The 13,445-nt window shown below is 34.5% G+C and overlaps 1 protein-coding gene across 2 annotated transcripts in view; it reads right to left on the reverse strand.

The window, feature by feature from the left end:
• LOC125056607 (glutamate receptor-interacting protein 2) overlaps nucleotides 1-13,445 on the reverse strand; it is a 202,522-nt gene that overhangs the window by 11,945 nt on the left and 177,132 nt on the right. For both annotated transcript variants that reach the window (XM_047659793.1, XM_047659794.1), the window contains 9 exons: nucleotides 12,741-12,916; nucleotides 11,087-11,179; nucleotides 8,639-8,795; nucleotides 7,571-7,797; nucleotides 6,621-6,766; nucleotides 5,219-5,546; nucleotides 3,741-3,896; nucleotides 2,016-2,144; nucleotides 372-851 (listed from right to left, as the gene is read on the reverse strand). In XM_047659793.1, coding sequence (XP_047515749.1) covers nucleotides 372-851; nucleotides 2,016-2,144; nucleotides 3,741-3,896; nucleotides 5,219-5,546; nucleotides 6,621-6,766; nucleotides 7,571-7,797; nucleotides 8,639-8,795; nucleotides 11,087-11,179; nucleotides 12,741-12,916 — 1,892 coding nt within the window. The remainder of the gene's footprint in view (nucleotides 1-371; nucleotides 852-2,015; nucleotides 2,145-3,740; nucleotides 3,897-5,218; nucleotides 5,547-6,620; nucleotides 6,767-7,570; nucleotides 7,798-8,638; nucleotides 8,796-11,086; nucleotides 11,180-12,740; nucleotides 12,917-13,445) is intronic.

Genomic DNA, 13,445 nt, shown 5'->3' on the forward strand with positions numbered 1-13,445 from the left:
TGACCAATTTGTGTAGCACCGTGTTACATATCCATTGCCCTCCCCCTCATTTGCCCCGCATAACCAATACGTGTACACCTCTGACGTAACACCGTTATAAAAGGAAATGGACAACTGAACCAATAGCTTTGATCGGATACCTCACATCGGATCGGTCAAATTCTCAATTAGTAATAAGTCCATAATATGTCGCGCACCTCATATCGGGCCGATTAAATAGTCATATTTAGTTAAGTCTCAATTAATGTACTAGTAATTAATACAAGTAATTTAAATACATTTTGTGTGTTTTTTTGGGATTCACCGCTGGCCCTCACTTAATTACCGTCACATTTTTAAAGTATTATGTAAAAAAAACAGAGAACACATACCTGGAACATCGTTCTCATAAATAGGACTATTCGAAAATTGAAAGCTGGATCCCGCCATAGGTTTCAACGGCGACTTCTGCGGCGTAGTCACAGTATATATACCGTTAAAGTCGTTATCCCAGTTACGCCTGTTCGGGGAGACTATACTATAAGGACCCATCTGAACATAGTCACATTTGCATGACGACCTCTCCATGTTGTGAAGTTGGCAATCCTTCATATTCGAAGTTAAAATTTCAATTTGCTGAACATCGTCCTCTCTTGTATTCGTTTTCTTCAAAGTCTCGGGAATAATGCACGTATTCTCGTAGTGGAACGTCTTGAGTGAATTATTGAGTGAATAATTCGGCAAGGGCAGGTCTTGAATGAACGAATTGAAGTTCGAGGCCATAAGTTTATCTTCGTCTGTCGGTGAGTACGGCTGTTTATCTATTATTCGGGACTTGTCTGGTACGGCGTATTCTATTACTTCGGAATTGCCTGAAAATTGGATAAATGAGAAATGAAGGTACGTGAGACATTACCAATAAATATAAGCTTTTATCAGACTATAATTTTATCTATTTTATATATTCTAAGTATAAAAATATAGTTTAAGTTATAAGTATTTAGTAAGTTAGTAAGTATTTAGTAGTTAATAAGTTATTAAGCAACAGGCGGCCCTCTCGCTAACAAGCGATTTCTTCTAGGCAACCCTTTTATGGAAAAATTAGAACAAAAAATACCTACAGAGGGTAAAGTACAAGAAGTGAGTAAATAATTAATAAAAAAATAACATAAAATAACGTGTACCACTATTTAAATAAATAAATAAAAATTTCAATACTAGGAAGTGATGAAAATTATTTTCGTTATAAATATAATGATATAATTATAATAAATTACTTAAAATATAGGTTTCAACTTAATCAAGGTACTTTTATTCCAAGTACGGTATAAACCCAGAATAACTGAATAGATTGGTGAATTTGTGGAAACATTACGCGATTGTCAGCTCTCAAATTCGGCGTAATTCTCAAAGGTTTCTAGGACAATTAAATACGCCTTGGCTTCAGAATCGACGTGATACAAAAAGCATCCCTATTTACAGTTTGGCCACAATCCCAAGTAAGATGTGGCCTATTGAAGGCCTGTCCAGAAGATTCCTATTAACCGCTCTAATGAACCCATATTTAACAGTCTAGCTATAGAAGGGGCAAGGAGTTCCACTCCTTTGCTGTTTTTATAAGAAACGAAGAACTAAATCGAGCAGTGACGCAACTGGGGATGAAGGGGTGAATCTCCAGCGTGCTTCTAGTATCACGAAGGTCGGTTGGACAGTAAAGTGAGCAGATGGGCAGCGTGAGTATGTAAATAGCTCGCGCTGTCACTGCCACTGAGAACACTCACTGGCGAAGATATTTTTTTGAACTGAGAGCAAACGGGCAGGAGGTTCATCTGATGTTCAGCGATACCGCCGCCCGTGGACACTCTCAATGCCAGAGGGCTCGCGAGTGCGTTGACGGCCTTTTAAATTTCAAATATTACAGCAAGCAGAATTTAGGGCAATATTTCCGGAAGCGGCAGAAACAGTAAAGGCTATGTGTAAATGTCTTAAACTTTGAAAAGAAGAAGTTAATTCCTCTTTGAACCGTAAATACTTACCACAGTTACCACTCGTCCTGACGGGAGTGTTCTGGTCCCAGGACTCAACAGCACTGTCGTTTGAGAGGCCTGGACTAGAAGTGGAATGGCTAGAATCCCTTGCACTCGACTCACCGCAGTCCAAATGACCTATTAATACAGTATAATATAACGTAATGCAAATATGTTTTTTTTTATAGAACGGGGTCAAACGGGCAGGAGGCTCACCTGATGTTAAGTGATACCGCCGCCCATGGACACTCTCAATGCCAGAGGGCTCGCGAGTGCGTTGTCGGCCTTTTAAGAATTGGTACGCTCTTTTCTTGAAAAGTCGAATTGGTTCGGAAATACTTCAGTGGGCAGCTGTTTTTTAATTACGAAAATGTTGTAAACAGTTATACCAAAGAGATATATTTTTGTACAGACAAAAGAATGACAGCATTAAAAAAATACTATAATTTTGATTGAATTCCAAAATCGGCTTCAGGTATTACGTTACAAAGTTGGAATATGAATGAGACAAATTATACCGCAAATACTTTTTCGATGAATGAGCAATATTGTAAATACTTTTTGTATAAAATTCCTATGTCGGATTTTCTATTCCAGGAAAATCATATTATGTGGAATTACGCGTGGACTGGTACTTTAGCATATCTTTTACGACCTTTTCAACACAATTCGCTGTACTTCAGTAAATTGCGTATAACAATGAAAATACTTAAACTTTTCTCAGGAATCATATGATGAACCTTAAATAAATTCGGTATTCGGTGTTTATCGTCATCATTTCAAACATATATTACAAAAACCGTCAAATAACAATCATGCTTGGCATTCCCAGAATTTTATTTATAGGACAGCGCCGGTGGGTCACTTTGAATAGCGATTTTCGTTTATCGTAAACGGGACGCCCAAAAATTTTTGTGTGTGAATTGCCGGCCTTCGAGGGAGGGGTGTACTCCTTTCCTTAAACAATTGAAGGTCGCATCTCCCAGGGAAGACCGCCACCGGGAATCGATTCCCCAGTTCGCTAGTTCGCAAAAGAAAATCTTGTGAAGTGGACCGCGGAAGACTTCCAGCCAACAAGATGGTGTTGATGGAATTTTCATACGGCTGGTAGGAGGGATCAACCCAAACAACTCTTCAGAACACTCTCCCATAGTACGCTTTGTAGAATACGCATAGAGACGCAATGTACGTAGAGAGAGAATGTGTATATTATTGAAATAGAAATGACCGCAATTATTCTTATTTTTAACTTTTAATTTTATTTTATTTAGTATACACCTTTACTCAAGACTTCATTACTTACACTGCTAACTTTTACTAATATTATTTTTTTTTCATTTTCTACTAAGTATTATTACATTCATTTTCTTTCTTTTTTTTGCGACTGAGGCATAAAAGTAGCTGCTGTGGTCTCTGGCAGAATGACCAGCTCCGTGGAACATTCTGCTCCTCAGCATAATGCTGAGCCAGGGCACACACACACACACACACACTTGAAACGAAACGGGATTTTTTTTATATCTCTCATTATTTTTCTTAGATTATTATTGTAATTTTGTGTGTTTTTGTTAGTAATAAATGTTATGTCTATATCTACCATTGGCCTTCAAGAAGAGAATTTTTTTTAAAACCCCTAAGTCGTATCTATTTGGAAATACCTCTACTGGCAGCTGGTTCCATAAGGAAAGTGCTGCGCGGCAGAAAGTGCCTTAAAAACGCTATTACTACACTCACCAGTGACTTTCCTACACATTTGCAGCTGAATTCTTTGCCCACTTTGTTGTAACAACTTGATCGCTTCCGACAAAGGTTTGTTTAGGACACTCTCGCCGTTTATGCTGAGCAGCTCATCTCCAATGGCCAGTTTACCGCACTTTTCAGCCAGGCCACCTATAATTAAGCTCTATTAGAAATTTTATAAAATATCTGTATTTTGGAAGGAGGTTATCGGTTTGACTTGAATTGGACAATATTTGACTATTATGATATATATGGTAAGTTTGTATTTTCATAAATTTCTTAGTAACTAAGTGTTATTGACATGAATTTTATTACAATCAAATTGCGGATTGATAGGAAAACATATAGTTTTTAAATCATTTTAGTTTTTCACTTCGGTTTTTATGTAGCCTTGAATTCCGTACTATTTTTTTCAAATAATCAATATTTGCGTTGTCGAGTAGAGCATAGGTGATAAATAATAATCACTCATATATTTATATTATGTAGTGCAATAAATCAATAATGATGAGATGCAGAAGATGCAAAGTGACCCCACATCTCTACGCAACGCCAAAGGATCAAGCCACTCGGAAAGGGATTGGTCGTCGGGGATTCGAACCGCTGTTCGTTGAATACGGTAAATTGCTTGTTGGTTGTGTTCGAGGATTAATAAAAACAACAACAAAGAACAAACCCCCTTAAAAAACCTCTGGACATCTTGATTCCCCCAAAATTTAGCTGAACACTATATAAACTCTACTTGCTTATTATACCTAAAACAGATTACCCAACAAAATATAAAGTATTGTATAGTAGTTATTTACTTGTCAATGTAATAATCACTTCATATTCATATTTAAATTTCGAGAGTAATTGACAGTGAATACATAAATAATTTTCTATAAAATTACATTAATTTTGCCAAAATTTAACAGTATGGCCATTAATGAAAACACATTTATATAACCTACCAGTCGTGATTCGCCAAACAAAACTTCTAACAGTTAGACTATACTTAATGGCAATATGCCGACTTTTTTGGAAACAAACGCCGACCACACCATATCATACACAATTCAAACCCACATAAAAGCTCTTCTTCTCTTTCAGAGGCTCTTTCTTTAACCACTTTCTTATAAACAAAATTTTCACTATTTATTCAAAACTGTATACATTCAATACAACAACAATATTGTAATTATAAAATGTAAGTGTTATGTAGAAATTATTATGAAGTACCGTTAACTAGTCAAAAGGAAGGGACTACCTGTCCTGCCCTGCGAAAATACTTCAAATTTACAATTCGCAAAACTTTAGTCTCGAAATCTTAATAATTATGATATAGAAAACCTTATACCTTATAGCTTATTATTATGTACACATAGTACAAATTAATTTTTAAATATATATTCTGTATTCCATCTTTGGCTATATCTATAGTATAATAGTTAGCTGTAGGATTACGAAATAAATAAATATGTGAAACGTACCTTCAATGAGTCCACTCAATAGTATAGGCTGCGTCACATCCTCGCTTCCAGCTATTGTTAATCCCAGCGGCCCACTGTCTGGTCTTATGATTTCCACCATAAAAACCGCGTCATGCCTGTCCTTCCCGCTATTATTAGGGCTGTCAGTATGCCCAGAGTCCTCTTCACTATGTATCACAGCTTTTGTTTCCACACTACTAAAGCTTTGCAAAGTGAGCTTTGCATTTTGCTTGTGTATGTTCGCCCAGTCGTCGGTCAAATCGCGTTTGCGGATTTTTAATGTTATTATATCTTCTGGTGAGTTTTGAAGGATGTTGAAGGCTGTGTCCTGATAAATAATAATATAAAAATATAATATTTTAATAATGCTTTTTCGTTTTTTACTGTACCCGCCTCCCTCTACTAAAACATTTCGTAAAGATAAAGTGACCATTTTACCTAAGTCACAATTATATGGCGTAAAGTACTGGAAAGTCGCTAATATTCATTTGTTAGTGTTTAAGTCGCGTTATTATTATTTAAAAAAAAACCTTTCCGACCTTGTACATAAATAAATACGTTACGTAATACTTGAACGCTCCCTAAGCAGATACTATTTATATATGAGAATATTAAACCAAATTATCAACACATTTGAAGATAATATAATAAAAATTCCCTAAAAATCTTTCTTCCAAACCGAGTAGTGGCTGAATGGAATAGACTTCCGGAAAGTGTAATTAGTGCACCCTCTTTGAAGTCTTTTAAAAACAGGTTGGATAATTTCTCCAAATCCTCAAATACACGCGCATGAACTTATTAAGCTGCTAGTGTGTTCATCTACATATTGATAATTATAAGTATACAAATACAATAATAAAGTGATACAAAAACGCAGAACCTACATGAAATAAAACTTTTAAATACTCTTCCAGGCATTTTTTTCAATTCTTTGAATTCGTATAAATTAAATAAAAAATAAAAAAAAATTTATAAAAATGTTTTGGGGGTACAATCGAAAGTTCGCATATTCTGCCACACATAATGGGGGGCAAATTTGTCTTAAAACGAATTTTACATACAAGTTATATACATTATGAGTAATCATTATAGTCAATTCTTATATTAATTGTATTGATAAAATATCACATTATTAAAATATAATATTACGTTATCAAATTAATATTAATTATAATGTTTCACGCAAGTGATCATTAATAGAATCATGAATAGAATAATTTTTACCAAAAGTAAATATATGTTCTCGTCTGATAAACAGAATAATTAATTCTATTCTATTTAACTACCACATGACAATTAATAGCAATACAAAATTCGCTCCGCAAAATAATGTTTGTGCCAAATTTGACGTATTAATATGTAAATATTAAACATAAGGCAGTAATTTCGATAAATATATTACCAGTGACAAATTATGTAAAGGCTGTCCATTTATAGCAAGAAGATGATCCCCCGGAGCCAACGCGCCACTTCGATGGGCCACCGAACCTGGTTTGATATCTGATATCACCATTGGTTCCTCATTACTTAATAGCTTCTGTTTGCAACCTGTAAACATGTTTATTATTCAGAATACAGTAAATGACAAATTAGGTTTATTAAATAAGGTTTTATAAGGCATTATACAATGCGCAGAGGAGATGAGAACTTCAAGAAACTGATCGTGGTTCAACAGACAGTTGGTTCGATCAAGTGGAAGACTCATTGTCGTCATGGTACACTGTCATAAGAGCTGGACAGAAACCTGACCTTCCTCGCTGACCACGACGCTCAGACATGAGCTACCATAAATAACAGAATGTATTAACAAAAATAATACCTTTTTAACTGACAAGAAAAGGACATTGTTAGTGTGAACTGTATATTGAGTGATATTGATATATTGTGATATAGTTTTAATTATGTAAATGTTGTTTGTATATTTAATTCTTAGAAGCTATATCGTGATTATGCTTTGTTTACAATGTATGTTGTTGTTAAAAATGTTGTTTACAAAGGTATAATAATTTAGTGAAAAGTCAAAGATTCAAAATCATTTCAGTAGTTTTTGATATAAAGGTACTCGCATTTCTGGATATGTATATACAGTGTAAACTCTTTATAACGTCGTCCGTTATAACGAACAAGTCTTTATAACGTAAAAATGAGTTAAATTTATTAGGTTTAACCCAATACCCATACATTAATTCGTCCTTCCCTATAACGAAACTTCTCTATAGCGAATTGGGGCCTTTGGACCGGCCAAGCAGTGGCTAGACTAGTCGAGGATCCTTCCATTAGGGTGTAGGAACTGTACCTCTGTTCCTCCACAGCTTTTACCTTGTCAAAGGCATTTGAACTTGGTTTGATTACCTGTGATCGTAACTCCAAGACCTGCCGTGGTCTTCGCAAGCTTTACAGTAAAGACCCCACTAGACGCCTCAATAGTATTGGGCATACTGAATTCCACGTTCAAGGTCAGATATTTTGGGTTATGCGAATCATTTCTTCGCTGGAGGATTTCGTTTGCCACATCAAGAGTTAGATTCTCGTGACCGTTTATTGACATCACTCGATCTCGGACTTGAAGACATCCCGATCTATAAAAATTTCAGTTATTCATTGTTCTAAATGTTTAAGGTTCTGTCATATTTTGGCGAATTGTGTGCCATGATATAATTACATTGGAATTGTCTCTCTCTGCAAGTTGATAAAAGTAGAAGATATAGATTGTTCGGAAAGAGAACCGGCGTGGTAGTTACGCAAACTACTTTTTTTAATACAAAACTTGACAGACGTTGGGGCACAATTCCGCTTGATGTTTGATTGATTGAGAACTGTCAAGAGAAGATACAAGGAGTTCCACTCTGTTTTCCAGAAATGGAATCGTGCAGTGCAGTATACAACAAAGGGGTTAAACAAAAATTTTGTTTATTAATAACTTCTAAAACAATATGCATGCTTAAAAATACGAGAACATTGAACAATTAAACAAGCAAAGAAAAAAACACATCTACGCGTATTTTTTTTATTCACAAAATTCAAATATTCCTTTATTTTTTTTTATAATATATACATATAATACTTAATAAGTATCGAGATTTCTGTCAAACTACGTAACAGTGGTGTCAAAATAACAAAAAAAAAAAAAGTACATGTCAAAACTCAAATCCCACGACGATTCTTTTTCCACACTGACTAGCTGATCATCATCAGGTAAGTTTTGGAATACTAGTACAATATTGATTAACGTAATTGCAAAGGGGTTTATCTATACTAATATTATAAAGAGGAAAGATTTGTATGTAAGTATGTTTGTAACAAATTGGTTCAAAAAGTACTGGACCTCAAAATTCTTCCACCATTTGAATATAAATTAATTATAAATTTTGTAATTAAAATAAATACAGAGAAAATGTATGAATCTACTTAAAAACGAACCTGTAGGCCGGTGATTGTGGCGCAACATGTGATATTACCAACGTAGCATTATCTTCGTGTACTAGTAGTCCGCTGCTGTGCCCCGGGGGCACTTCCAATTGTATGTTCAGAGATTCCGTTCTACACACGCCCATACTCATGTAGTTTTGCTGGTTGTCTGGAATAATATTATATTATATTCATACACAGGAAATCAGTAAAGCGTCTAAAGGACGTCTAAAAGTATACTTTTACTTCGTAAGTTGGTATTGGAAATTTAAAGTGAAATATATTATTGAGCAGTGTTGGCTTCGGCGTCCGGCTCTCATCCCTGAGAGAATAGGCACCAATGAAGTTCGCTCAAACGGTGAAGGAAACCAGCTTGCCTTAGACCCAAAACAACGGCGTGTGTCAGGCACAGGAGGCTGATCACCTTGATATTAGATGAATAAATGATCATGAAGCAGAATAAGATATAATCATTATATATATAATTATTCTGTGAGTGTGTATGTCACTGAACTTCTCTCAAACGACTGGACCGATTTTGATGAAATTTGTTGTGTGTGTGTTCAAGGGGATCTGGGAATGGTTTAGAGTCACAAATCAGCCCGGCAGGTGGCGCTGCAGTCGGTACTTTCATACTTTAATATCCTAATAGCTTGAAATATCATGCAGGACAACGTCTGTGGGGTCCACTAGTCTATATGTATAAAAATGAAACCCGTTTTCCGTTGTCACGACATAACATGAAAACGGCTTGACCGATTTGTCTGATTCTTTTTTTATAATATTTCTTGAAGTACGAGGATGGTTATTACGGAGAGAAAAATAAAAAAAATTGAGTGAAAAAGTCTAAAAACAACACTTTTCTATATTCCCATACAAAATATTCGTAATCATATTTAAAGGCAATTTGAACTTTAAAACCATATCATAAAGTTCAAGTGTTAGTGGAGGGGGGGTTCCGGGAAGGTAAATTTTTATTTTTTGACATTATGTATTTATTGTCTTATCAACTTTCTTTTTTTATCTTACTAGCTAGACCGGTGTCCCGAATAGCAGAATAAGTATTAAAAATAAATAAAGAATCGACTGTTAGGCGGTACGATGTTCGCCAGGCCAGCTAGTTAATGGTGATAAGGGACGGATCGCTTATTTTCGATTAGATCAGAAATGTTCCTCACCATTTAAAATCTTTTTTTTTATAGAACAGAGGTCAAACGGGCAGGAGGCTCATCCGGTGTTAAGTGTTAGCCCATGGAAACTCTCAATGCCAGAAGGCTCGCAAATGCCTTGCCGGCCTTTTAAGAATTAATACGCCTTTTCTGGGACTCTTAGTGGAATTAGTTGGGAAAAACTGTGTGGTATAACTTTACCACACAGTGATGGTGCGGCAAAAACTGCCTTAAAAAATTATGCCTTATAAAGCCGTTGTGAAACGGCGAAAATACACATGTCATTGTTTTAATATAAACCAAGCATTACACACCCGAAGATATTCTTTTACAATAATAACATTTGCTTAAATTGATTTAGTTCAATGCTAGCTTGCAAATCAATGATCCACATAGAAATTGAAGTAAAAGTAAAAATAAATCCCACCTAAAATACTATTAACTTTGATACGAATAGCGCCAACATTAACTACGCTTGCACGACTCAATCACCATTACAAAGGTGTCGTAAAACATTTACAAAGTATTCCCAAACATTAGCAAGTTTTTGTTCGAGGTTTGGACTTCACAATAAACAACCCTATAGTACGATTACGGGCCTAAACAAATATTGGGGGCGTGAAATCTCAAAGTTGGTTCGCAAAAAATTGTTTGAACGCTTTTTGCTACAAAACGTTGGTGAAATTGTTATTCTTGGCGATAAATTTTCTAAATTATTCCTGGTTTTCCTGTTCTTTATTTAAGCGTATTTTTATTGTGATTTATAGTGATATGCAGTTAGATATTAAATGGAAATTTCATTTTAATATTATTTACCAAAAATTAAACGAAAACGGTTTTTGTTTTGAATAAAGTTAGATGAATAATTAATTGTTGTCATTTAATCATTCCTCTAAGCGCAGCGCAATGTTGGCCTAATGGCTTCAGATTGCGACCCTCATCCCTGAGATCGTATGGTTCTATCCCCGGCTGTGCACCAACAGACTTTCTTTCATTATGTACCTACGCATTTAACATTCGCTCGAACGGTGAAGGAAAACATCGTGACGAAAGATTTTCAGATTATAACTAACTTACTTGCTAAATATAAAGTTATTTTTACGCCACTAAACGTATCTTTACATATAATTAAGTACATTATAATTAAACGGATTGGTAACAATTAAATCATTCTAATCTAACCATCTATATCTATCAAAGAAAGCAATAAACTAACTAAAATTAGTTGATTCAATTAATTAATTAAATGAATTATTAGTTACAAAAAAATCGAAGATGCCTTAGTACTCACCAAAATCATCCTGACCACCCAGTTTAGGCATGGAACTTTGCCTATATCTCTGCCGTTGTTTCTTAGGATTCAGCGTACCGGATATTGAATTTTCTGAAACAAAACATTTTCTAATCTCATGAAAATGTCATATCCACGAGACAACGTAATAAAAGAATAATATTTCTTATCGGTAAACATAGATTTTAATACTTGCTTTATAAAATTACATTTAAAAACCAGCCTAGTGGCTATACAGCCATGATATCGCTTGACTAGGACAAGATCGTAAAAGTTTTTCAGGAAAAATAAAAGAAAGTAATGCTACTAGGATACTAAGAACATTGCATATACAAATATATATATCAAATGAAAGTTTTTTTTCCCTATTCTACGATTTAAACATTGTTGTTATGTATTGAATGTAAATAATTAAAAAAATAACTAAATGTACAATTCAGTAATTTATCTAATTAGACTGAAGTGCAAAAGCGTTTTACGATAGTTTTAGTGTTTAAACATACATATTACACAGTAACCAAACATTACAATTTTGACGACTGTCTAGAACGTAATAATTTATTAACACTCTATTCGCGGTAATATTATGGTTCACCTTATTATTACCACTCTTTATTTGTTTTTAAACTGTCGCATTAACTTTTCTGATTATTTGGTAACATTACAATTTAAACTAAAATTATCTTTATGGTTGTTGCGATTTATTTCAGAAGACTAAAACTAGATAAACGAGTAGGTATTACTAACATTGTGCACAAAATAATTTCCGTAGAATAAAGACATCCTCGTGTTTTATATGTTTTGCAAAAATTCTGAAATGCAGTAAGGAAGTCAATAATGTGAAAACATTAAAAGAGTCATAATAGAACTCTAGGAATTTGTTTCCCGGGGCAAGCGATATGCATTATACGGTCGTGCGTTCTAACTCGGCTGTGCACAATTCATTTTTCTGTCTACGGTAAAGAAATCATCGTTTAGTATTTATTTCTAAGTTTTATTAGCGACGGCCTTTTAAAATGAAATAAGGCGTTGTATATTTGTGATTGAATGAAGATTTGTCAAAAATCAAATTAGAAACCTATCACATCCTTCCTAGTTACTCACACTCAAAATATCTTTATTCATATAGGTAACCAAGTACACTTATGAACGTAAACAGAAAAGGTGTTAAAAATTATTTAAAATTTACTACCAGTTCGCAAGTCAAGGGCGTAGAGCGGGCAAGAAGAACTGTCAAGAAACTTTCCGCCACACTTTTTTAATCGCCAAGTTTTGAGTCATCATTGTTTGAACTGAAGCAAATCAATCCCACGGTAAGGATCATTTAAATAATCGTCAAATATATAAAAAGCTATATTGATTAATTTATATCTAACAATAGTTTTGAATTTTTTTGTTAATTCTCTAATTTCGCTTGAGTTTGTTGTAAAAACGAATACAATTTCCATATAAGGAGTGGTTTATCTTCTGGAGCCTGGTTATTCGTTCTGTTTCGAGTATTATACTGATCTTAAATATAGAAATTTGTCCACAAAGTCTGCCAGTTCTCCAGAACGTGTGAGGAGTCCAACCCGAATCACTAACCTGACTTTTGTCTTTACCCTATTAAAATATTAACATGTTTTATATTTAACTAAAATGATAAATAATATACCTCTAGGAAACCTTCCACCATGTGCCAGAATATGTCGCGGCGCTATATGAAGTCTGGTAAAACCAGGTTCACAGTTCTCTAAGTAACACATGACTTCTTCCGCTGTGTAGGTGTTGCCATCAATAACGTGGTCGTCAAATGCTAACAGCTGGTCACCTGGGTGGAGGGCACCACATCTAAAATAGGGTAAAAGTAGTCAATTCAAAGTCACATTTGAAACGAACCGAAAGGAAAAAGGGAAAAAAAATTATCTCATTATACGTATTTGTTTTTTTTTTCTTTCATTATTTTATTATATTGTAAGGTTTTGCTAAGTAAGTTCATATAATTTAAATAGACTGTAGAAAATAAAATACAATAAATAAACTACACACCAATTAATAAAATATATACATATTAAAAAAAAACTTTAATATCACCTATTAATTATTTTCTATTAACGTATGGTCAAGTATTTGTTTTATTTTTTATTTAACAGGAGGCAAACGGGCACGAGGCTCACTTGATGTTAAATGATACCCCACAGACACTCACTTTACCAGAGGGCTCGCAAGCGCGTTGCCGGTCTTTTAAGAATTAGTACGTTCTTTCTTGAAGGACCATAAATCGAATTGGTTCGGTAATACTTCAGTGGGAAGCTGGTCCCACATGGTAGAGGTGTGCGATAAAAACTGCTTAAAAAACGCTCAGTTGTGGAACGACGGA

Source organism: Pieris napi, chromosome 15 (genome assembly GCF_905475465.1).
Source record: "Pieris napi chromosome 15, ilPieNapi1.2, whole genome shotgun sequence".
Lineage (NCBI taxonomy): Eukaryota > Metazoa > Arthropoda > Insecta > Lepidoptera > Pieridae > Pieris > Pieris napi.